The sequence below is a fragment of the Rissa tridactyla genome, chromosome 11, assembly GCF_028500815.1.
Source record: "Rissa tridactyla isolate bRisTri1 chromosome 11, bRisTri1.patW.cur.20221130, whole genome shotgun sequence".
Taxonomy (NCBI): domain Eukaryota; kingdom Metazoa; phylum Chordata; class Aves; order Charadriiformes; family Laridae; genus Rissa; species Rissa tridactyla.
Genome location: NC_071476.1, coordinates 8,986,710 through 9,012,999, shown reverse-complemented (window position 1 = coordinate 9,012,999; position 26,290 = coordinate 8,986,710). Strand labels below are relative to the sequence as shown.

At 53.4% G+C, this 26,290-nt stretch overlaps 1 protein-coding gene across 1 annotated transcript in view; it reads right to left on the bottom strand.

Moving 5' to 3' along the window:
• SLC22A4 (solute carrier family 22 member 4) overlaps positions 1–19,126 on the bottom strand; it is a 28,584-nt gene extending 9,458 nt beyond the window's left edge. Inside the window, exons 1-5 of the mRNA XM_054217016.1 lie at positions 18,695–19,126; positions 10,668–10,771; positions 9,301–9,455; positions 4,240–4,411; positions 1,437–1,563 (exon numbers count right to left, since the gene is read on the bottom strand). Coding sequence (XP_054072991.1) covers positions 1,437–1,563; positions 4,240–4,411; positions 9,301–9,455; positions 10,668–10,771; positions 18,695–19,099 — 963 coding nt within the window. The 5' untranslated portion in view covers positions 19,100–19,126. The remainder of the gene's footprint in view (positions 1–1,436; positions 1,564–4,239; positions 4,412–9,300; positions 9,456–10,667; positions 10,772–18,694) is intronic.
• Between the last annotated feature and the right edge of the window lie 7,164 nt (positions 19,127–26,290).

Here is a 26,290-nt window from a genome sequence, read left to right as displayed (position 1 = left end):
CTCACCGCGGCAAAGCCAGCGCTCGTGGCCAGGCTTCTCCCCAAGAGCGAACCACCCTGGCCCTCCCTATGGGGCTACCCGGGAGATTTCCTTTCCTAGGAAAAGAGGATGGTTTCCGAGGAATGTCTTTCTAGCAATGTTTGAAAAATACTTCCAACGGAGGGCTTAACGTGCAAACATCATCCTCAGGCTTTTGTGGACGGACGCTTTGGCACACAAGATTCCCATGAAGTAAAGGACAGCTGAGCTGCTGCTTGGTCTCAAAAATACGCAGGAGTGATGAAAAGCAAAAGTCACGTGCTGGAGCCTGAAAAAGTCATGTTCAGTATGAAAGACATTTGAACTCTGTCTGTGAAGTAAGGAAAGTGCTTTCCCATGGTTTCTGTAGGATGACCTTCCCGTAGCTGGAACATGCACTTCAATTTACACTAGAACATACATTTGGAAAAGAGATCTTCAGCAGCTCAGCCAAAATGCAAGCATGACATTCAAGAGATGGATCCTGCCCACAGGAGGTGTAGCACCAGCATCTTTCTCCTGCAAGTACTACGAAGGAGCACGCGGTGCTTTGCTTTCTGCTCTGTCAGGAGACATCAGGAGGCACCAAACGCAGGTGCTGGTATAATGCAGTGAAGTCAGACCTGACATACAGACACACGGTCGTTGCTGACGCAAGGCTGGAAGCGTTGCTGGTTTCTTTGCACAAGAAAAATGTTTGTGCCTCTTCAGCAGAAGCTCCGTCTAGGGCAGAGCCACTAGAGGGGGAGATAAGCACAAGCACCAGCTGTCCCCGATGCAGCCATGCTGCACGCCAGCTTGCTTGGGGTGCTGGCTTTGTGTTAGGCTTTCTCCTTTTAACCAATAAACATGAAATACAAGAAAAAAAAAAAAACAGACCCGAAGAAGAGCTTAATTAATGTTCTTCACCGCCTTTGCTGCTGTCGTGGTTTTCAAGTGCCCTTGTAGCACTTGGGCGCTTTGGCTGGTTTGTGCAACCTGAGGAGTCCCTCGGGCTCCATGGAGCCCCGGCACACGTGGGTGCCGATTTAGGTTCCCCTACACAGCCCCCCTGTGAAGGGCTGCTCTTAAACTGCAAATTGCTGATACCACACCAGGCTGAAATGGGGACAAACGCGTCTTCCTCGGGTCTTCTCAGTGCCCAGAGGATGGAGCAATCTGGGTCACCCTTGCTCTGAAAACCACAACCGACCACTGCCGAGGCAGAGAATTTTACCGTAAAAAACAAACAAATAAAAAACCCCTCTGGCTTCTCCTTTTGAACTCGCTAACCCTGCACTTACCTCACACCAACAGTCACTGCCAGCCTCTCAGAGCTGCTGGTGCAAGCCATTTCCCTGCTGGCATTTCCCAACAAGTCAACTGGCCAAAGGGGGAAACTGCCAGCGAGGTGAAGTACCAGGATGTATGAAACATACCTCCGCGGTGTCGAAAAGCTCAGCTGGGACTGGAACGCCATTTATTTTTGCAGCCTTTCGGATAATAACTTCTGCCTCCTTATATCTTCCCTGGGAGATCAGCCACCGAGGGGATTCAGGAATGATCCTGCAATAAGTTTCAGAATAAATGACTCAACGCTTTCACAAAAGTAAAAAGTTATTAAAACCACATGTATCATTTTTTATGAGTTATGCTCTCATCTCCCAGATTGCTTGCAGCAAGAGACAGTCAGCACAGATGCACGTGGGCAATGTAATTCATGGATTTGTCCCACTGGGATCAGTGGGAAAATTCAAATATATGGGACGTGTTTATTCTCGTGCAGAAGGAGATGCACGCTTGGGCCCTTGTCCTGGGTGGTTGGTTTTTAAGGAATAATTGATGTCCACCAGAAAAAAACCCTGATGTCACCAGATAGACAGCAAAGATGGGGGTAGCTTAGCCAGTGTTGAGCAAAAATATTCTTAGGAAACTGCACACAATATGGAAACGCTTTAAACATGCACAGGGTATTTTTAAAGGCTCTGTGTCATAGGAATCTCATATACAAACCTCATACCACAACTCTGAGGCAGGCTCTCCCAGGCAGAGGACGCTGGCAGTGTCCCCTTGCAGAGCTGATGACATTTTCTAACCAATTCCAGGCACATGTTGAGTGAATTAACACCAAACACAGGACAGAAAATCTCACCTTTCCTTAACTAAATCCTTTGAGCTTAACAGTTGCTACCTTCCTCCCTTTAGCCAGCAGCACTTTTTCCTCTCCTTGGAAAAAAGCAGGTCAGACACTCTATGTCTGATGAACTCCCTAAAAGACTGACCCAAAGCCGTGTCAACGGTTTCGACCATCAGATGATTCATAACAGATCGTTCAAGCACTAACGTGACCTTCTTCGAGGCGAGCTGTCTCCTCTGCTCCTCTTTTCTGGGCAAGCCGCGGAACACAAGACTGCAGAGATAATGCTGGGAACCTTCTGGAGAATTTGGAAAAGGAATGAATAAAAAAAGCAACTATGGCACGGAGCAGTGGGATGTGTGAGTCCCATCGCCCATGGAAGCAGTGGGTCCGGATGCCCAAACACCAGCTAAAACCAACCTGCCTCAGCAGAGCTTTGCCAGTGCACCTTGTTCACCATCTACCACCACATTGGTCCCAGAATGGAAGTGCCATCCATGGAAATTTTTGTCATGCTTTACAATGTATGCTTTTAAAAAGCATGGAAACTCCCAGCAAATACATTTCAAAGCAGGAGTCTGAAGCCATGCCTTGAGGACAAATTTCATGTGCCTCATAGTGCCTGTTCCATAGCAGGTATCTAAGAGGCTTCCACTCAAAGCCAACCCCCCGAAAGAGCAGCTGCTTGATGCAGAGAAAAATGCCGCTGTGTTGAAGGAGTCTGAAACATTTTGAGTTGAATAAGCAAATTGACCCTTAAACAGAATCAGACTATCTTTAAAATCAGATGATAGCAGAGGTGGAGCTGAAAACCATTTTAAAGGTTTGGTTTGGTTTGGTTTGATTTAAGACTAGGATAAAAAAAAACAAACCAAACAAACCAAAACGATCAGCAGAGACTTCTTACAAGACTGAGATCTGCAGGAGGTCTTTTAGACTTCATAGAAGAGTGGGTCTACATCACTTAACTGTTATAAAGACATTAATTTCTTACTTACAGGTATAACTCATTCAAGATAACAGGAAGAAAGGAGTTTCCCAGACGAGACTAATATGAAAGAAAGGAATTCTTTTTGGTGTAAATTACCCTTATTTTAAGAGCGTGAGTGATACCTTGCCTTTCCCTTCCTATTTTCTAAACATCTGCCTCTTCAGAAAACAGATGACCAAGGCAGCAATAGAACAAGGATATCTGCCCTTCTTTAATGCCTCTATCCAGCTGAAAAGAGCAGGGAATTTTCCTAAACTATTTTTCATTCCGCCAGGGCTGAGCACCCATGGCAAGGAGGGGGTGAACCGATGTGGCCACCAGTGCGTTAGAGCAGGGGTGGGTGAGTGCAATGGAAAGACGAAAGAAAATGTGGACTCAGCCACCAAGAAGACAGCGTGGGATGGCTGAGAGGAGCATGGTGAGGAAAAGCCAACCTTTGGCTTAGCCAGAGTTACTATGGGCCGAAGGAGCTCCCAAATTGAAGTCCTGCTCCAGCAGCCAAAGCAAAGCCTGGGAGGACACATGCCTCCCGGCACGCAGAGCCCATGGGACAGGGCTGGCCCAGCAATCTCTGCCGGCAAACGCCTCCGCTTAACAACATGTAGTGCAATGAAGTGCTTAATGACATCGAGTGCCATAAACTGCCAGCTGCTGCGCGCTGAGTGACCGGGCTCAGCCTATCACTGAGATTATAGTACCGACCAGCAGGTCAATCCGTGTTAAAAAAATCACTTCAGGAAAAAAGGAAGGAAGAAAAGTTAGAACAACTCACCCAGTGGTACTACAGGGGTAAAACTAGAGGTGATTAACAGTGTCCAGAGTTAGGAGTCAAACACAGAATTCCCAAGCAGCTCTAGAAAGCCAGTGAAAAAGCGGCTTCAAGTGCAGGGCCAGCACCAGCAAAGCTCTGCAGGTACTTAATTTGACTTAAAACTGGCAAAAAAAACCCAAAGAAAAAAAATCCCCCCAACTCCTGCCTCAAGGCAAATCCTCCTCATGTGGCAAATGGGAAAAAAAAAAACAAACTAAAGAGGAGAAATGGGATCCCTCCCGCCCCCCAGCACCGGGAGAGGGGAGGTGGGGAGCGTGGCCTCGCGGCGCAGGGGGCACTCACCACCAGAGCGGGATGCAGAACAGCCCCGGGACAGTGAGCGCCAGCAGCAGCATCCACCAGTCTCTGATGAAGTAAGCAAACAGGGGCAGCAACATGTAGCCAATTGCAAAAAATATGCAAACTCCTAACGTAGAGAATATAATACGAACTGATTTGCCAAGAATTTCTGTTCCTGTTTAAAACAAGGGAGGTTGGATTAGCATTTTAACTCTTTCTATTCAATCACGACTAAATACTTTACTGCATTCACAAAAAAAAAGCTAAACAATCTTAGAAAAGAGCAGTTTCTTTTATAATACTTAAAGGGACACTTCCAAGGAGTAATGGACCAGGAAATGATGATCATCACAGTGATATGAATCTGGCGGGAGATTCCTCCAGATTTCTGTTGTGCGTCAACCCTGGAGCTGCTATTGAAGCACCATGAGACCAGCACCATCGGGGCTCTTCCAGTGCCCCATCAGTCCAGCAGAGTCTCATATAAAACCGTTTTCAATGCTAAACGTAGCTGTAACAGCAACATCCAGTTTCTCTGTTATTACCATCAGTATTTGCTCACAGGTCTAGCAGAGAATTCAAAGACCCGCGGCTCAGTGAGTTCCCTAATGCAAAAGTTGGCAAAGTAAAAGAGAAACAACTGACAGTGGCCTTTTAAATGAAATCGTCTTGTTCACGTCTGCTGGGAGTTTAAGTGTGCTGGAAACAAAAAATTAAGGCCATGGTGTGGAAACACACAGTGCGTGGTGAACCCTCTGTGGTTTGCTCCAAGGACACCAGGATGAAGGACTCCCAGTCCTGGCTGATGGAGTGCCCAGTCCGGCTCCCACCCGCAGTCAGAGGCACGATGGTACCGGCAGTACCGGGGGGACGGGACCGAGCCTGCTGGTCACCTACTGCAAACAGGCTGAGCTTGGAGTGCAAGGGTTTATGTCACCTTTTTTGTCCTTTGTTTCAGCCTAGGAACATGCACCCGGACAGTTAAAGCAGCTCAGCGGATGGGCAGTCACTTGAATGTATGTTTAAAGCCCAAATACTGCGTGGCACTGCAGTACTTCCTCACGAGCCCTGTACATTCCAGCTGCATTAAAGAGCTCATAACATCCCCTCCGCACGGGAAGGACGGAGCAGAGAGGACTTCAGTTATCCCCATTAGCCTTATCTCCAAAACACTGAGCCCCAGCACTAACCCCACGCAAACTACTGATGAACTGAAAGAGTTGTGAGGAACCGAAGGTGCTTTACTCCTCCCCAGTCCTTTTTCCTGCCTGGCAAATCTGCTTCTGTCCCAGGCAGCGGTCTGTGGGGTGGCAGAGGGTGCCCGCGGTGCCCCACCAGCGACTGCAGAGTCACCTGCGGCACCGCACTGACCCACCCGGCACAGAAAAGCTGCTGGGGTTATCGGGGACCTTCAGATGAGGGAGCCACTTCTGTTTGCTTTGATTAATGCATTGTCCGAGACAGATAAGGGCAGGCACGGGGAACGGCAGACAGACTTCCAGGAGCCTTCCCAACATGCCTGGCTGGGACACAGCCTGCTCCCCCCTTAGCCCACTGGGATTTCAGGTGCTGAGCGCTTCTGGAGGAGAGCAGCTCTGCGGATGGCGGACTGACACGGGTGCTTTGGGATGAAAGGACGTGAATTTACAGTGAGGCGAGAACAAATTTCACATTTATTTTTTGGAATAGAAGGCTGGAATGTTGTAAAAGAAGTTCTTTACAATGAGGGTGGTGAGACACTGGCACAGGTTGCCCAGAGAGGTGGTGGAGGCCCCATCCCTGGAGACATTCAAGGCCAGGCTTGATGAGGCTCTGAGCAACCTGATCTAGTTAAAGATGCCCCTGCTGACTGCAGGGGGGTTGGACTAGATGACCTTTAAAGGTCCCTTCCAACCCAACACATTCCATGATTCTATGATTAATGTCAGACCAGCACATCATGGGCTGTGGGACACAACCGGGGAAGCTGCCATCTTCTAACAACCCTGCTGCTCCAGCACTCGATGAAAGCATCCTACAACTCCTGCGTCACGCGCAGCCTAGTGCCATCCTAATATCTAGGAATAAAAATTGAGACTGTTGTAAGCCTTCAAGAGCACCTAATGCCTTTTCCGATAAAATACCCAGCCATTGCTTAACAAAATCCATGGACACCCTCAGGTCCACCTCACTTCTCGCTGAGCTCTCAGCCCCGGGGCTACAGAGCTCTCCTCTCCATCTGGAGCACCACAAGTTTGACCCGGACTCGATTAAAAAGCAAATAACACTGAGCGAACAGGAGGGTCTCAGGAAATCTGGAGAGTGTATTTTGGTTACGTAGCATGGTATAAATGCCAGCATTTAATATTGCAGAGAAAATGGAAAAAAATACCCAAGACTAAAAAAATAAATCCTATTTGACAGCTACATGAATTTTCATTTTAGAAACTTAGAGTAACTGAATAAAGTCACAGCAAGAAAGCTGAAAATAAGAACTCCGAGGGACTGAAATGGTGTGTGGGGATAAGTTGTATCATCTTTCTGTACTGACTGCTCCTGTTTAGAGGGGCTCTCCTGAGAGAGGTCTGATACTGGAAACATTGGTTTATACCTATTAAATGTTATGTTATAATTTGTGGCAATCCAAAGCCAATATGAGACGACATGTTTCAACTACAATTATCTTCTCTCCTGCCTCTCCTCCCTCGTTCTGCCAGCCAGGAAAATAACAGTTCTGGGATGCTACCAACATGCCTTCACAAATCTATGTTGTGTTTTAAACTCCCAGAACTTGAACACAACAGTTTTGAGTGCTGAAAACAACCGAGACCTAAAGCTAAGGAAAACAATGCAGAGAGAAATTTCACAGGATGTGGTTGAAAAAAAAAAAAAAAAAAGTCTCTACAGAGTTTCACCAGCAGGTTATGGGGAAAACTACTGTCATGAAGGTGGGCAGCCACAGAACCAAGGGCAGGAAGGGCCCGGGTGGCCGAGGATGCTGGAGCAGGGTCTGAGCTGTGCACAGGGAGGGGACACGGGTTCAGATGTTGAAGGCTGGAATGACAGGAGAAACCTGAGCTCAAGTGGCCACTCAAATAAGAAAAACCTCACTTGGGGACAGAGGGTGAGGGCTGCAGCACAGCCAGCGTCAACAAGGACTGTATTCATGCCAGCGTCACTGCTCCTGTCCTGAGCCCCGACTGCCGTTGGATGAAACAATGGAAGCATCTCCAGCACATCCATAATCAGGATGGGCTTTTTTAAGTTCTTTTCTTTTTATGGGTATATTCTCCTATCCAGCACCTCTGTTGCGTGTGGCTCCCTGGAAGCCTTGGGGTTTGCCTTGCAGGGGACAGGGCACTCGTTGGGGCACAGCGACCACGCAGCTACGCGGTGGTGGTGGAGGATGGGGAGGACCATGCTCCATTCTTGCCTCCCTCCTTACTGATGATGACAGCTGATGACTCACTTTAATTAGGAAATCAATGTCTAAGTTATTTTAGATAAATCCTGCCCTTAGTAACAGCCTCAAGGCTGCTGGGGGAACGGCCAGCACGGCAAGTGCCCAAGGCACCCGCTCCTCTGCTGCCAGGGAGACATCACCGCTGCAACAACTCCAGAGATAACAGGATGGTGGAAGGGACAACACAACGGGTAAAGTGTCAGCAAACTGCAGCCATGCAATTAAGCAAATCTAACATTGTTTTGGGAGACCCAGTCCCCTCTCTCAGTGGTGGGGACATTTGGCCAGTGGGGTGCTCCGGGCCCCCCCCGCCACAGCTTTGCCTCTGCTGAGTGCCGCGGCAGCACCCTCATCTGCATCCAGCGCTGCCCCGCTTTCCTGGGGGAGCTGTGGAGCGAAATTCCTGCCTGAGCAGACCCCACAGTTGTGCTACACAAACCCCATGTGCTTCTAAGAGGGTTTTCAGCCAAACCAGCGCTCCTGACCCAGCACAGGACCTCCCAGCCTTCCCACGGCCGGTGGTCGCTCCGGCTCCCTCGCTCCGCACTGGAGTTAACTGCCAGGATGAAGGGAGCAGTGGCAATGGCAACGGCAAGGGCTATCCCTGACCTACTTATCCTCCCTCTGCCACTCGCAGCAGTGACCCAGGGCTGCCCGGGGACACAATGCCATATCCCCTCCCAAGCACTGATGTCACATCAGGCTGTTCTGCTCTATTTTCACCCCCTGTCAAAGCCTCACAGGGGTAGGACAGAAGAGCATTAACTATTAGTATACAGTTTTAATTTAGACTAGCTCATCTGCAAATTATAATTGTGACACCATTGGTTTAAAAGCTGACATAAACGCATACGTGCATATTTTAAAGACAGCTCTTGCAAGTGCCAGCTCCCCTCCGAGGTCTTCATCAGTCATCCCAGTAATTCACCCATGCAGTTGCCTTTCCTGAAAACCCCATGACTAGCGGGAGGCGCTGCAGGGTCCCCTTCCCCACAGGGTCCCCCCTTCCCTATGGGGTCCCCAGGCAGCGACCACAGCCATGCAGCCTCCGCGCAGCCGCTGGCACTTTCTTCCTACGCTCCCCATAGAAAAAACAAACTTGGTCTCTAAAGTTAGGGACTTTATCGCCAACCTCGGCACTGGGACCAGTGACTTTATGGCTCATGGGGCTCTGACACCCACCCAGCTCCTCCACTCCGGTCCCCCCATGTTGGCTGTGCCTGGAAAGGCGGGTTTGCTCCAAGGCTTTGCACCCGGGAACGCACCGACCCCTCTGCAACGGGGCGCAGAGGTGGGGAGGGACCCAAATGCCTTCTCTGTGTCAGACCTGCTGCTGCTAATAACAAACCCTGAACGCTGCCTTGAACTTCTTCCCCAGAGAGGGAAATGGATGTTTACTTAGAGTCATCCTGCTCTCTTTTTCTTCTCTAAACCTACAGAAAGTATAGGCTTGAAATATCCGAGAGGAAAAAAAAAAAAAAAAATCATGCTGGCCTAAATTAGGAATTGTACCAGTGAGGATATACCACTGTCTAATTAAATGCTGCCCGTTCAGAGTAAAAGAAAAAAACAAACAACAATACATTAAGGAAGCATTTAACCTAACGCAGACATATTCATACCCAGTATGAAGGCCACCACGTAGTTAGAGATCTGTCCCATCCCCACTATGAGAAAGAGCACTGTGAACATCTCCCAGCTGGTAGAGAAGATCTGCAGGAAGCTGAAGCCCGTCTGCACAGCCATCGTCAAAAATAGGATATTCTTCCTGCCAAACCTTTTGCAAAAGATAAAGGAGATTATTACTGAAACAGCATTTATTTATGGAGCAGGTCTACATAAGAGAGCAGGAGGGAGCACACATATCCAGCCTCAAGAGATGCAGCTTAGAACAACCTGAAGTTTCATTCATTTTAAAGAATTTTTGTCATAAGTGATAAAAAAATATAAAGAAGTAAAATTTCCAAACTTCCAAGACCCAGGAAATAAACCAAAGAAGACAAATTAAGAGCAGAAACTTCAGGGAGCCACGAGGCAGGGACTAAAGAGACTGGACAACAGTACACAAGCGAGGGAGACAAGAAGATTGCAAACCACGCAGCCGACAATCAGGAAACGATAGCGTTCAGGCTACTGGCATCTATACACTGCAACACCTTTACACTCTGAATCACGGGATTTAGTGATTATCTCGTCTCCTTTTCAAACACTAACACCCACTGACTTCTGCACCGGGGGCAGGAGTCGGGAGATTAAATTCGGATCACATGGAATTTAATGCCGGAGGCTTCAGGATTAAGACTGCCATCGAGTTTTGAAACCCCTCTGCTTAACTCCCAGCGGAGCGCGGCCGCTCGTACGAATTCCTCACTAACAGGCAGCAGCCACAGCCGTACTGGAGACCCCACCGTAATGACATGGAGAAAAAGGCTCAGGGCTCCATAAAGAGGGACGCAGAGACTCGTGGAAGAAATTCTGCATTCAACACTTGTACGGCCAAAATTTCAATACTGCTGAGATATTATCAAACGTCTGTAATGATTTTTTGATATTTTACATCTACTTAGTTAGATGGTATGACACGACTGCTATCCATTTATGGGTTATCTTTTTTTCTTCCTCTTGGCTATGCTTACCAGCAAACCACCTCTTCTAAGCAGAGCTTCCATTCAAAGGACAAGTTTCTATCCTGCAGCTCTAAGAATGGCCTGCCAGTTAGTGTGTGACAAATAACATCACCTTTTAAACTACTAAAAAGGCCGAATAAAGAAACAAACATGGTATTGAAGTGAAAACCACTACACCAATCTGCAAAGCATCCATGTGGGCTCCTTGCGGAGACCAGCTCTTGGTCTCCTAAAGCATCCAAGAAGCTCTGGGGTAGATCAAGGTTGGGATTTTTAGGATCTTTTTGATCAGAACTCAGAGAACTGGACATTTAACTCCCTTACACCAGCCATGGCAGCAGGTCTGCCCTGCTCTGTGTTACCTGTCCGAGAGCTGCCCCGAGATGAAGGAGCCGATGAGGACCCCCACGTAGAAGAGGGAGGTGGTCAGGGGGGCTTTCCAGTCGTCCTCGCACACCAGGTTCCACTGCAAGAGAAAGGCTCGTGCTCAGACACAGCTGCAACGCCGCGTCCAGCCTCCCCCAAGCACAGGGGTTATTGGCTGGAGACACACACATCTTGCTGTGGAATTTCATTTAGTTTCCCCACACCCGTGTTTTCGCCCATCGCTGGCACCAGCGCTATTTCCACAGTGAAGGTCGCTGCCAGGATGCCCTGCTTAAAGCATAACAAAAAGGGAAAGCATTGCCTTCCCCGGCAAGCCCCATCAGGCCAGAGTTCCCCAGAACACTGGCAGCCATCTTAGGGGACGGCAGAGCCCCCCAGAACACTGGCAGCTGCCTGATGGGACCCCATCACCTCTGAAGTGAGCAATGCCAAACCCGACAGGCAGTCAGTGTGTGCAGCCCAGGGGATGCTCCAGCACGAGCTCCCCACCAGGTGCCCACCAGGCCCCCCGAACACCCAGGACCTGGCTCCCCACCACCTGGGATGCTCCCCACCAGAATAGCAGAGCGATGGAGAAAGCTGAAGGACCACCCCATCCCCAGTTAAGGACAGTTTCCAGTTTACCTGACCTCTGCCAGCACAAAAACTGCTGCATTTCTACAACTTCTGGGTTTGATGAAACATAGGTGGCTGACACCCCAGAGGGCCATGCTGCCATCCAGCGTGACCTAGGCAGGCTGGAGAGGTGGGCAGAGAAGAATCTAATGAGGTTCAACAAAGGACAAGTGTAGGGTCCTGCACCTGGGGAGGAAGAATGTCAGGCACCAGTACAGGTTAGGGGTGAACCTGCTGGAAAGCAGCTCTGAAGAAAAGGGTCTGGGGGTCTTGGTAGACAATAAATTATCCATGAGCCAGCAATGTGCCCTTGTTGCCAAGAAGGCCACTGGAATTCTGGGCTGCATAGGGAAGAGTGTGGGCAGCAGGTCAATGGAGGTCATTCTCCCCCTCTACTCTGCCCCGGTGAGGCCACAACTGGAATACTGTGTCCAATTCTAGGCTCCCCAGTTCAAGAGAGACAGGGAACTACTGGAGAGAGTCCAGCGAAGGGCAACAAAGATGACTGAGGGATTGGAGCATCTCCCTTATGAGGAAAGGCTGAGAGAGCTGGGACTCTTTAGCCTGGAGAAGAGAAGGCTGAGGGGAGACCTTATTAACATTTACAAGTATCTAAAGGGTGGGTTTAAGAAGGATGGAGCCAGACTCTTTTCAGTGATTCCCAGTAACAGGACGAGGGGTAACGGGCACAAGCTGGAACTCAGGAAGTTCCAAACAAATATGAGAAAAAACTTCTTTACGGTGAGGGTGACAGAGCACTGGAACAGGCTGCCCAGGGAGGGTGTGGAGTCCCCTTCCCTGGAGACTTTCAAGGCTCGTCTGGATGCAGTCCTGAGTAATGTGCTCTGGGCAATCCTGCTTTAGCAGGGGAGTTGGACTACATGATCTCTAGAGGTCCCTTCCAACTCTGAAAATTCCATGATTCTGTGATAGGCAAGAAGATGCATGGAATAAAATCTTTTTTCCCGCGCTGATGTGTTTCCAAATTCCTTTTCATCCCCTCAACCTGCAGGGCTGACTCACTGCCCATCGCTCAGCCTCGCGACCGGATCCGGCTGGGGCGGGAGGCTTAGGACAGGAGCCAGCATGGAAACTTCCACCTAAAGCCATTTGTAACCCCAGACAAGGTTTAAAAAAAATAATAAATAAAACCAGTGTTATGAGTCTCTGTCCACAGAAGTTACGGCTGAGCATGTTTCTGCCGCGGCTTGCACCCGTCCCGGTGACTAATCTCCTGGTGAAGGGATGTCTGCCAGGAGAGCTTATGGATAGACTTCAAAGATGTCAGTCCCAGATCAGATAATTCTACCACAAAGATAATTAGATCACAGATCAAAGTATAGCATAATTTTAATAATTAGCCATGCTATCAGAGAGTGGTGCCTGCACCAGTGCTCACCCTGTGCCCGGGGATCGGAGGGCCCCGAGCCCAGGCAAAGGCCGGGGTGGTGGAGCAGAACCCCCTGCTCTGGGCTGCTCTGGCTCCTCCGCTCAGCTGCAGGTGACAGCGAGGAGCAATTCTTGCATTACAGAGAGACCCCGGTACCATCTGACAGCACCGTGAGCCCGGCCCAAACCAGAAGGCCAGTGAGTCGGTGGTTGGGCTTCACTTCTGCTGCAGAACAAGCAGAACTGAACCCCAAAGCAAGGCGGGGATGTGGTGCGGTTCCATGCAGTTTGCTCCAGGCTATGATTTAGGAAAGCAATGCAATCACTGCCTATTTTCAGGCAGAACGAAGGTACGCTGCCAGCGGCGGGGAGCCGGGTACCCCTGCCCCTCAGCCCAGCCTGCAAAGTAACACCAGCTACAGGGCAAAAAGGGATGAATCGAGTTTAAAACTGCAGCCCATGCCTCTTCCTGTGAAACACAGAGGCTTTAACACGGGAACACGGAGATTTGAGGGCTGAAACGTGTCTCCAATACTTAAATCCGATTAATAACAAAAAGAAACCTATGGCAGTTGTTTCTGTAAGGTATTTTCTGGTCCCTGCTGGGAAGGGAGGGTGGCCAGGTGGGGGCTTATCTTTGCTGGATGTGATGGGGTGGATGGGAGCATGGGGATCAGTGGGGCTCCGATACACTCAAGGATGCTAGTCCTGCAAAATATACGCTGGGATCTGTTTCACGTGTCAAAGAAAACTGAGATTTCTGTACAGCAACCTGGTGGACACCAAGCCCCCTATTTAAAAACAAATTAAAATTCAGCTTCAGGAAACATGGCATTAAAAAGAAGAGTTTCTCTACAGAATGCAAGGGGGGAAGAAGGAAAGCTGGCGGAGGAGCAGCCTCTGCGAGCTGTGGCAGCTCCACGCCAGCCCCACGCTACAGAGAGGTTCTGCCGTGTCCTGCTGCACCTCCCTTTCCCCGCTCCGGGAAAGCTGATGGCTAACGAGGTGCCAGAATTTGCAGCCGATACAGACTTATTAATTATCTGGGAGCTGAGCACCCCGCTCTGGGGCTGCGCCCGCTCCTGGACCTTCAGACTTCAGTCCCTTGAGGTTAAGGGTCGGTGTTTTTAAAATGCCTCCACCACGCCAAAGGCACTTTGGCTGCAAAATAAACCCAGCTAAATAATAACTTGCCCGTGAAACTCAATTGCTTCCTGTGTTTCCTCGGTGCCAAATGCCTCCTGCCCAGCTGTTCACCCTACCTTTTCCCATGACATACTGCACAGACAGCAAAAATGCGCGATACGGGGTTGAGTCTTCAAAATTTGCAGGATGTGGTAAATGGCACGCAGCAGCCGGATGGCTGGAGAGCGGTCACTGTCTATAGGAACTCGCTGTATTTGACCAGAAAACACACAAACTCATGAAATCCAGCCGACTCCAAGTATAGCTGAAGCTGCTGAGTGAAAACACCACGCCGCCTATTCTAGATCCCACATCACACACATCATGCAGGACCCAGGGATGATCTATATGGCCCCACTCCATAGGTACACCCCATCTTCTCCCGAAATTCCAGCCTCCCCACCCCAAAGACGCCCACCCTGACGGAGGCTCATGCCCCAGCGCTGCATAGGGATCCAGCGTGTGTCGACATGGTAAGATTTCGCTCGGGCTTGAGTTTGGAGGGCTTTAAGGTATTCGCTGCATGCTGACTCCTCGCAAGCTGTACTTGGGAAATAATGAAATTTAGCTTAATTGGCCTCTTCCTCAGAGCCTGCCTCCATCATAGCCAGCACCGAGCACACCACGGGCACAGCCCGGCCACAGCTAAACTACCTACAGCAACTTCAAAACTGTCCATACTGGACTAATTATTCATTAACCAGAAAATAAGTCATTCTGTAATGTCCCTGACTAAGCATACTGGAGAGCAAAGTTCATGTAAGCTTCCAAGCAAGTGATCTGAACGCTAGGAGTAAGAACTGCTCAAGAAGAACACTGTTAAATCACTTTAGTACCATCAAATCCCTCTGACCTTTACCCATAAGCTCGCAGCTACTGGAGCAGCCAATTCTGCCGGGTGCTGCCGGTGGGAATGCTATGGATGGACAAGCTTTCCAGAAAACTGAAACTGCTGGAGAAGGTGCCCTGGCTGCCTGAACCAACCCTGCTGCCTGCGTTCTCAATCAGAAATCACTAATTAACCATCCGGAGTATCAGCCCGTTCACATCAGAGATGCAGAGCCTCGTGTAAATGGCCGAGGCTGTAAACCAGGGAACATCTGACCTTGTTTCTAAGAGTAAATCTGAAGATGAAGAGCTCAACAGATACTAAAAAACCTCCGTGGGTTGCCCGAGGGCAGCAGCAGGGTGAGCTGCACCGTGGGCACCACATCCAGCAATGAGACCGGCTCCGCTCAGTGCACAAGTGACAAGCGCACACACCTCCGTGCCCAAGCACAGGGCGGGCTACCAGGGTTGGGTAGGGCTGCTCACTGGAAAAAGCCATAAGGGAACACAAAAATCCTTCGGATGCCTTCAAGTCACAGCAATTCCCATCTAGCTTCTCACCTCTGCCAGGCCCAAAAGTTTCTGGTTTCTGCCTTGCCTGAGAAGTCAGGGGCAGGGCTGGGACAGGGGGGCTGAGGAGCCACAGCAAAAGCCGCCGGCACTCGCTCTGCCCTTCACAGGGGTCTTGCGAGGGGCCGGGGGGACGTGCCATGCCCTGGCAGTGGCCAGAAGCCCAGCAAGGGTGTCCCTGGGGAGCGGTGCTGGGAGACAACCCGGCTCAAGGGAATTAACAGGATGCTCACACCTCGCTCCGGAGAGCAAAACTGGTGCTGGAACCTCTAATTACAGTCAGATCTCAGCGCCGTTATCCGGAATTAAAGCAGAAGTAGGTTAAGTTCCAGACAAACAAACCCAATAATAGAAATATGTATGTTAATGTTTAAATGAATTCCAAAGCACAGCTGGTAGAAAGCAGGAGGGTGGTGAGAGAGGAACAGCCCCGCTTTGGGGCCAGGACCTGCTAGATGGGCTCAAGCCCTCTTGTGCAAGCACAGGTGGCACCAACGGGACGCAGCGGCCACCCGATTAGGTGGAAAACAGGGATTTTATGTCAGGACACCTGTAGAAGCTGCAGCAGCCAGGGAGCTGCTCAGGAGGCGGGGGGGGTTGGCTGGGCCAAGGGGTTCCTGTGCCCTGGAGCCCACCGAGGCGCCCAGTTGAGCCATGCAGAGCAAAAGGGAACGTTGCAGCCCTCTCATCTCAGCCGTGGGATCACCCCCAACCCCCACCGGCTCCCCACTTCCACTGACAGACTCATTCCTATCACCCCAGCCTGATGATCTCCTTCTTCACCCGGGCTGTGGACACACTGGCTTCTCCACCATCACCTGCGTTTTAAGCCCAAGGAGAAGACTGAGTCTGGGACCCGCTGTTCCCGGGGTTCAGCACGTCCCCGCAGCCCACGGCACACCGGTGCTGAGCTGGCATCCCCCAGCCTGTTCCTGTCAAGCAGCAGTAATTACAGGATTTGATGCAACTGCACAAATCAAAACCTCCAGCGCTTAATCCTGTACCATCAAGTTTTGCTCCTCAATTGGGTTCTTGAACTGAAGAGGTTTTTTCACTGAGCTTTCCCGATGGCGTGCCCTGGCTTGTCTTTCCTAATACAGAGAAAAGTGTTGGGTACAAAATTAATCATCTCACATTTAACCAAACTGCTGCTTTTCAGCGTTTCATCAGCGCCTGTTTTCCTTGTTTCAAAACCAAAATTCTGTATTTTTTCCAAATGTCCATGACAATTTTAAAACAAAACAAGTGTCCTTTTTTCCCATCTGGTGTACAGATGGGAACCTGGCACTTGGTTTCCATCTCTGAACGTGCTGTTGCCTCTCTGGCGTGCCTCGGGCCTCGTGGCAAACCCCACCACTGCATCCCATCCCAGTCCGGCACAGGACGCACTGGTTTGGCATCTGCCAACACAAGCTGTTTGCTGGTCATTAAGGAGGAATAACATTTCTCCTTGTTTTGCTTCATTTACTGTCTCCCTTAGAGCAATTGCTAACTCCAAACCCCAGATTACGATTCCATGGCTGCCCTGGAATAACGTCCCTCCCTCCCTCCGGCAGTGAGCCCTGCTGCACAGCCTGTACGGGAGCTACCAGCCACCCACCACACGGCCATGCCAGCCCCCGGGTTATATCTGCATGCAGCACGTGGGCTGCAGCCGCGCTGCTGCTCACCCAAAGCTGGGAGTAGGACCAGCTTCCCAATCACCCCCGCCTTCATCTGGTGTTGCGAGAGATTCCTGGCGACCGAGCACGACCGCCAGCACAAATGGCAAGAGACATGCACGCACAGGCATCATGCGGGCCGGCGGCTTTGCTTCGGGCATGTAAGAAGTAGCTGGTGTCCCCTGCCCACACCCTGCCCCCCCCAGCCTGGAGCCGTTCCCTGCTCACCTCCGCCCCGCATGCTTCAGCGAGGCTGAGCCCGTGTCTGCACAGCCCTGGCACAGACCCTGGCCATGCCCGGGGCACAGAACCTGACCGTGTTCCCGGGGCACGGACTCTCAGCCACGTGCCTCTCGGTCGGGACCTTTCCTGGTTGTGCCCCCATGCAACGTTTTTTGCTGGCAGATGTTGCTGCTGAGTCACAGGGACTCAGGACAACGGCCACACACTCCCTGCTGTGTCCCCCCCCCCAGCGTGAACCATTGGCATCCCTCAGCTACCCGGGACATGCTGCTCGGCCAAACGGTGCCCGTCAACTGCCAAACACCCACGCTGGATGGAATAAGGATGAGCCCGTTATTCCTTAACCCCTCTCACACAACACAAAAGAGCAGCAGCAGCAGCCCCACAGCTTCAGGGGAATCGCGTTTCCATCTCTACCAGAGCTCCGTGCTCCCCGCCAGCGGGGGCAGACAGACAGCGTGTCCCTGCTGCAGCATCACGGCACAGACAGAAAACCCAAACAAGTGCTTACACGACCTGTCACCGTCGGCGTTCCCACAATACACGCTGTACAAACGACGCCACTGTACAGTGTTGAAAACCCAGCGGCAGCTCGGCCACAGCCTGGGGCCAGGCTCAGGCAGGAGCCTGTCACAGCACACCGGTGGCCATGCACCGCGAGCAGCCACCACGGCACCTACCTTGCACCAGCCTTGCACCAGCTCACCTAACCCAGTGACGACGGCCACCAAAGACACTGGTGGCAGCACTGGCACTGGGTGCTGGGGCCAGCAAGGGCCCACCGCTGCTCTAGAGCCAGCCAGACTGTCTGTGTGGTTACCAAAAAGCGTCCATGTCCCCATCCAGAGAGACTGGGAACAGGGATTCCATCAGATGGAAAGTTTGCCAGGACAGTCAGTGCGCCAGCAGAAGGAAACTACTGTGCTTCTATTTTCAGCCTTTGCCTCCTCCTCCCCAGAAAAACCCTCCCTAAACAAAACAGGTTGATGTTTCAATGGAAAATACAGTGAGGGAACACGGATGGGCAGCCCTTCTGGGGCCATTCACTCCACATATCCCCCCGTCTCTCTGGAGCATCGTGCCCACCTGCACCCCTTCCCTGCTGGCTGCTGCTCCCTCATCATCCCCACCCAAGGCACAACGAACCCCCAAAGCCCAGCACAGCCTCCCGGCAGCTGCGCACCTGGGTGTCGCTGCCCAGCTTTCCTGGAGCCCCTTGAGGGACTGGAAGGGGCTCCAAGGTCTGCCCGGAGCCTTCTCTTCTCCAGGCTGAACCCCCCCAGCTCTCTCAGCCTGTCCTCACAGCAGAGGGGCTCCAGCCCTCCCAGAATCTCCGGGGCCTCCTCTGGCCCCGCTCCAACAGCTCCGTGTCCTTCTGCTGTTGGTGCCCCAGAGCCGGAGGCAGCCCTGCAGGGGGGTCTCCCCAGAGCGGAGCAGAGGGGCAGAATCCCCTCCCTCGACCACCCCGCTCCGGGACAACCCCTCTCCCGCCGGCCTCCGCCGGCCCGCACCTGGGTGACGATGGTGGAGCGATAGACGTCGCGGCTGTACTCCCAGCCGTCCAGGCACGGCTCCTGCTCCAGCGACGCCAGCTCCACGTCGAAGCCGGGCCGCAGCCCCAGCGCCGAGAAATTGGCCAGCGCGGCCAGGCGGTACCGGCGGCAGCGGCTCGGCGCCGCCTGCCCGTCCCGCAGCTCCAGCGGGATGCTGGCGTTGCGCCACTCGCTGCTCAGGTTGGCCCCGCGGGGCACGGCGCAGCGGTGCTCGGGGGTGCCGGCCAGGAAGACGGCCGACATCCCGTTGAAGCCGTTGGGGACGATGCTGGCGCTGAGGAGGAAGAAGACGAGGCGCTGGAAGCGGCCCCACTCGCCCAGGAAGGCGGTGGCCGCGTCGTAGTCCCGCATAGCGCGCTTCATTCCGCCGCTCGGCGCGCGCCCGCGGAAGCCCCCGCGCGCCGGCCACGCCCCGCCCCGCCCCGGCCCCGCCCCGTTCCCGTTGTTGCCGGGGGGGATGCTCCCGGTCCTCCCTCCCCTCGCCCCGCAGCATCCACCCGCAGCCGCCGCCCGTGGGGAAGCGGCTCCCGGTGGGGTCGCCCCGGAGCCGGGCGGTGGCTCCGCCGCCCCCAGTCGTCCCCCCCCTCCGAGCCCGGCATCCGGCCCCCGCCGGAGCCCAAGCGCGGCTCCCCCCTGTAACGCTGCTGCAAGATGGACGAACACCACCGCACAAGGCGCTCAAAGCTCGGAGTCGCGATAATCGTTAATAGATCGGAAACTGGGGCGGTTATCGGGCAAGGCAGGGGCTGGGGGGGCTGCTGTGGGGGTGGGGGCACAGCCGGAGGGCAGCGGCGTGTCTGCCCCCGGAGCTCCCCCGCAGCAGTGATGTGATGTGAGCCCCCCCCCCGGCACTGGCACAGGGGAAAAATAAGCACCAGACGCAGCTTCAGAAATCAAATGCTCCCAGCCCCCCCCCCGACCCGTCCCTCTCTGCAGCCCGCGGCTTTTCCCAGCAGTGTTGGCTCCGCGCAGCAGCCAAGGTCAGGGGAGGCTGCTCTGAAGAAGCCCGTACCAGCTCCGGCCTCGGGAGAGGAGCTTTTTATATTCCGGTTTTCCTATCTGTTAACGATTATTGCTTTACACGTGACTCTTGGCTTTGCCCGGAGTCAGATGCGCAGATAGCTGGGAAAGTCATTTCAGAAATCTGAGCAATGCTGTCATCTTCTGAAATGAGTCGAGGGGCACTCAGAAACGCGGCAGGGTTTCAAATGTGCACAGCGCTTGAATTGTTTGGGTGATACAGTGATCCCGGGGGGGCATAGCAAGGTGCTCGCCCAGGGCTGAGGGTGCCTGTGCCGGTGGCCGGCAAGGGCAGGCCGGGATAGCACCTCTCCAGCAGAGATGATCAGAGGGTGACGTGGAAGGTGGAGGCAGAGATGGGGCACAATGGCTGCGGCAGTGCCCGGGGAGGAGAAGCAGATGGCAGCATTTATCCAGGCCAGGCAGAACCCGCTGCTGCTCGGGATGAGGGATGGAGAGCCGATGTCATGCAGAAAATGGGGAAGGTTTAGATCCCTCCTGCTCGGAGAGAGGCTGGAGGTGGCATTTCCACGCCAGGCCTGGGCCACCCCACAGACGAAGGTGTCCCCAGTGATAAGAGTGGAGCCGGAGCCGGGGTGGGGGCTGATTGGGGCAGATCAGGGGCTGGCAGGCGGCTGTGGCCTGCCCTGCCCTGCCCCGGGGCTCCGCAAGAACCGCGGTAAAAACAGGCCATGCATGCCTGCTCCTACGAGGAAACAAGGAATTGGGAATGTATTGTCTTAAGCATTAACATTAATGCAATCTTAATAATTATTCAGTCATCAGTAATTGTTTACAGAGGAATAATTTGCAGTGCTCATAAATAACTGTGGTTATGCTGCAAATTTAGCGTGTTAAAAGTAAGCGGTAGGCATGTATGACGTACTCAGGTTTACCTGGTTTGCAGGTGCATCCTTAATGTATTATAAATTTCATGTGTTCAACAGGAAAACACCATGGGGTTTTCTCTTAGATTGTGAATGTACATAAATGAGTAGTTATAGAAACACCTTGTGTTCTGGCCGGCTCTGCCCCAGCACCGCTGGCTGCTGCATACCATCAAGTGAGCCCAGGGCGATGCCGCTCTCCTGCCAGCCTTCGCTGGGTGCTCCCCAGACTGCAAACCCCACTTAGGAGCCGACAGCAGGGATGCTTCGAGCCAGGCACAGAGATGATGGAATTAGCGGCCAGTAAATGGCTGGGGCGGCCATGGAGCAAATTGGCTGCGGAGGAAGGTCGAGTCCCAGTTCTCCCAAATGACCCCTCTGAAAGTGGCCGGTGCGTTTCACCGCCGCCTTCTCGAGCACACTGTCGGCTGTCAGAGGAAGAGCAGCGTCTGGGAAACGAGGTCGGGGAGATTCCAGTAAAGTGAAATGAGATGCTGAGGAGCTGGCGGAGCAAAGGAGGAGCACCTCCGTCACGGGAGGAGAAGGAGAGAATCTTCGAATAGCTGAGAAACTGCCACTTGTGCAAATACTTTGTTCTTGTGCAAACAGATTTTCCAACATGGACCAAACCGGTCCGGCCGGGGTCGGCTGGGGCAGCGGCACCGACGGGCTGCAGTGATGCTGCAAGTGGCCATGGAGCAGCCCAGCTCCTGCTCGTGTGCGGTCACATCACACTCACCCTGTGATACGGCCACCAGCATGGATGTCACCAGAAGCCCTGGTCTGCTCCGGGATGGGGTGGTTGTTGCCCACAGTGGCTCCGCTCTTCCTCTTCTATTTGGGCAAGGCCCCTCTCCAGGCATCCTCTGCTGTGGTGGGACTACCGTGTCACCCTCCCAGTCGCCATCTTGGGAGCTGGGAATTAACAAAACACGTGGTAATTTAGACTTTTGTAGTTCTGTGCTGTTTGCGTAGCACTCGGACCATGTGGAAGCTTGCTTATTGATGGGGCGAAGCAGAATCCATTTTGTAAGTGTGTGTGCTGAGTCCGCAGAGTGTCCCCTGAGGGGGTCCTTGTGCCACCCGGCGAGAGCGTGGCACAGCCGTGCTCTGCCCAAAGCCCCATTTTCCCCCCACCTGCCCGCTCTCCACCCTGCAGCGGCTGGAGCCGGTGATCGTGTCCTTTAGGGTCACATCCCACCAGGCTGACGGCATCTGGGAAAAAGTTATTTTCGGCAACTCTTGGAAAGGCTCTTGACTCATTTCAGCCCCGCTGCTCTCCCAGCAATGCCGTGCATGTACCCATGGGGCCGTGCTGAGCATTGCCCGCTGCAAGGCTCACTTGAAACCATATTAATTTACGGGATGTAGAGCTTTTAGGGGCGGTTGTGGCCATCGCTTCCCAGCTGCTGGCAGTGGTGTGTGAACTTTTCCCCTCCTGAGCAGAGCTGGGCAGACAAGCACTTAGCGCCATTATTTTTCAGGCAATTTGCGGTAGAATTTCAGGCAATTCAGATATTTGTGGTAGAAATCCCATAAAAGAGATGGAGCCAGGGTGCCTGCCTGTAGCACATGTGTGAGGATTTGGGATAAAAAAGCCCAAATGCACCTGCTTAAGTAGCGTCAGCTTTCCCAGGACCATCCACCACTCACCAAGGACTTAATTAATTTTACCTGGTGCAATGTCACTCCAATCAACGTAAAATGCACCAGTTTGGCCCTGCTGGCTAACAGGGCACCAGCACTGGCTTCCAGCGCAGCCCTGCAGCAGGAGTGGGTGCACTGAGGTGCCCTGCAGAGCCCTGCGCCGCGGAGCAGCACCCGCACCCTGTGGCAGCACCACCCCGTCCTGCTCCCTGGCCCCTCAGCCTTTGGGTCAGGGCACGGAGATGTGGGTCAGGGCAAGGAAAAGCTCTGGCATCAGAGCAAGGAAAAGCAACGGGTCTTGCCAGAGAAGGGCCGAGATGTCTGACGGCACCCAAGCGCCCAGGGGACAGGCTCAAACCCATCGCTGCGCCTTCACCCGCCTCCCCCGGAGCATCTTTGCCGGAGGTTTCCAGAGGCGCTGCCCCCCGGGATGGATTTGGCTGATCCCACCCGGGACCCACCCCCACAACGCCGGCAATCCTCACAGCGCGGTTCTTTTCCTACCCAGCCTGAAACCGCTGGATATTCCTGTTTCCAGCACTAGGTGGTGCCGGAGACAGGCGCAGCGCCCGCGGGGCTGGGCTGAGGCTGGGCTTGTCCCCATGGCCCTGCACCCCGGGCACCCCCTGTGTCCCAATCCACCCCCTGTACCTCCATTATGTGGCAACCCCCAGCACAAATCCGGGCTGGGGAATGAAGGGATGGAGAGGGGCCCTGAGGAGAAGGACTTGGGGGTGTTGGTGGATGAGAAGCCCCACATGAGCCAGCAACATGCGCCGGCAGCCCAGAAACCCCCCGCAGCCTGGGCTGCATCCCCAGCAGCGTGGGCAGCAGGGCGAGGGGGGGATTCTGCCCCTCTGCTCCGCTCTGGGGAGACCCCCCTGCAGTGCTGCCTCCAGCTCTGGGGCACCAACAGCAGAAGGACACGGAGCTGTTGGAGCGGGGCCAGAGGAGGCCCCGGAGATGCTGGGAGGGCTGGAGCCCCTCTGCTGTGAGGACAGGCTGAGAGAGCTGGGGGGGTTCAGCCTGGAGAAGAGAAGGCTCCGGGGAGACCTTGGAGCCCCTTCCAGTCCCTCAAGGGGCTCCAGGAGAGCTGGGGAGGGACTCTGGAGCAGGGAGGGGAGCCATAGGACGCAGGGGAATGGTTTTAAACTGAAAGAGGGGAGATTTAGATGAGATATTGGGAAGAAATTCTTTGCTGTGAGGGCGGTGAGCCCCTGGCCCAGGTTGCCCAGAGAAGCAGTGGCTGCCCCATCCCTGGAGGGGTTCAAGGCCAGGTTGGACGGGGCTTGGAGCAACCTGGTGTGGTGGGAGGTGTCCCTGCCCAGGGCAGGGGGTGGCACTGGGTGAGCTTTGAGGTCCCTTCCAACCCAAACTATTCTATGATTCTGTGATGATTCTACATGCCCCTGTGCACCCCAGCACCCCCATGCACCCCTACACATCCCATATAGCCCCATGCCCCAACCTCAGGCTTTCCCAGGCACCCCCATTTACCATATCTACCCCACGCGCCCCATACATTCCTCTGCACATCGTGCACCCACCCGTGCACCCCCCTGTATGTTTGGAAACACCCTGGATCAGTGCCTGGGGAGCTGGGAGTCTCCATCCCGAGGATAGACTGGACACCTCCCGTGGGACACGGGTGGCTGGCACTGCCTGGGGACAGGAGCAGGGAGCAGGTGGCCTCCTCCGGCCCCCTCCAGACGGCTTTTCCAAGGACGGTGCTCACTGTCCCTCGTGTGAGCCCCAGCCACTGCTCGCCCCTGGCCTCCTGGCACCTCTCAGGTTTGGGACTGAAGAACTAAAGTGTTTCTTCCAAAAAAAAAAAAAAGTAGTTATTTTCATTAAAAGCCTGAAGTGTGCTCGAGCACCGTCTTTGCACAGCAAGAGAGTGACCCTGTGCACATCAGCTGCCCGAAGCAGCAGCGTGTGTCCCCCCACCGTCTCTCCCTGCGCGAAGGAGCTGCTTTAGGCCTCCGTAAAAATTCAGGATATTTCAATGTCCCAGTGTGAGAAGCTGCTCTGGGGCTGGGGGAGCTCCGTGGGTGTTTCCTCACAGCCTGTGCTTTCCCGAGGAGACACAGAGAGGCAAAATAACTTGCAGATAAATTCCCTTACAGTCAGGAGCAGTTTTGTGTGTTTTATTATACGTGCGGGGAAGATTTTTTTTTCCCTGAAGTAATTAAAAATAGCCTCTTTCACACATGAGAAAGGGAGGAGAGGGAACTTTTCCAAAGAGCCTCTTTCCCTCTGCATCCCCTCCTATGTCACAAGGACTTTTACCCTAATACAAATGGACTGGCTGAGATTTTTTTTTAAGGTCCCTGGGGCAGCCATCCAATAACAAAAGCAAAGTTAAACAACTCCGAACAAAAGCAGCAGAAGAAAGGGGGTGTGGTGGTGGAAATAATGCCCGGCTAAGTAGGAAATTTTAATGATGATACATGGAAAAAGTTAAACAATTAGAACCTGAACCAGTTTGGCCCTGCTCCCACCTCGGTTAGTTAATAAACGGTGCCCTTCGTCATCTTTGATCTCAGGAGGTGTGTTTTCCCCAGCAGCGAGGAGCCGGCACGGCAGCAGCTGCATGAGCCGGGGCTGCCATGGGGACGGGGGGGGTCTCTGGGGGGCCCCAGGGCTGCCCAGGCACCTTGTGTCCCCCACCTCCAGTCTCCCACCTGGGGATGGGCCCCCGGAGCTCGGCCGTGGGGCTGGAGCCCCACAGCGGCGGTGCCCAGGGAGAGGGGCTGGTGGCTATAGCATATAAACCCACCCGACTATGTACGCGTTCAAGGGTGAATAGAAAAATTACTAATTGGAGAGCCATAAGCATGTTAATTATTTGCATATGTGCACTAATTAGGCATGGAGTTACAAAGACCCAAACCGTATGTAATTCTTTCTTGCCACACGCAGATCCTCAGAGGCTTTGTCTTTTTAAATATTTTAGGCACATACAAGCAACAACTTCCATATAGGAACGCTTTTCAAATAAAGCCGTTTAGATTAAATATCTTTTGGAGGCACTTAACTCGCATTACTTCTGACTTTCCCACGTACCAGTGCATCAAATACCAATCCACCATTAAAACCAGCCCTATCGGGATCTACCTACAGAAGCAGACACCCCTCTCTGGTGCAGCTGCTGCACCCAGCGCGCCTGCCCTCTCCCTCCCCATCGCCATGCTCCTGCCCCGGCAGGTTCCTGTGGTTGGAGTGACAGCAGTGACAGGGTGGAACAGGGCTTTTGGGACCGGTTTTGCCCCACCCTGTGCTGGTGCAGTAGCTCCAGGCTCCCAGTGCTGGTTCATGGGGAAGGAGACATAGCGGAGACACAGCCGGTGCCACGTGAGGGGATTTTCTGGAGCGCTGTTTGCTTACAGCTGTACCGCGGTTTACATCAGCCTTGGGGAGAAGGGTGTTTTCCAGCTCAGATCCCTCCCGTGGTGACAGCACGGGCGACATCTCCAGCCCCGCAGAGCTGCGGCTCGGCATCCAGTGAGAGCCCGGGCCACCAGGCAGGAGAAGGTGCCCTTGGGGCAGCACCATGGCTGGGAAAATGCTGCTCATTAATCCAACCCCTGGGCCTTACGCAGGGACAGCTGCAGCAGAGCTGTGGCCGCCACAGGATAAGCTGGGTCACAGCGGTGGGCAGCAGCCGGGCACCGGTGGCGGTCACAGAACGGGCAGCGACACAACAGCCCATCCCGTCCCTGCACCCGCCGCGAGCCAGGTCCCAGCAAGGTCTCGGGAGTTAAAAAACCCAACCAACATCCCGCCAAAACACAGACCAAAACCTCAAACAAGGCTCTCAATGCACAACGCCGTGAGAAACGCAGCTCTGTCTCCGAGACACTTTTTAAAGTTTATCCAGTGTCCCCTCACCTGGATACCGAGGGACCCCCGCACGCGTGGACACTGCCATAGGACAGACCCAGCCGGGGACCAGGCAAAGGCCAGACATAAAACATGAGACATAAAAATGACAATACAA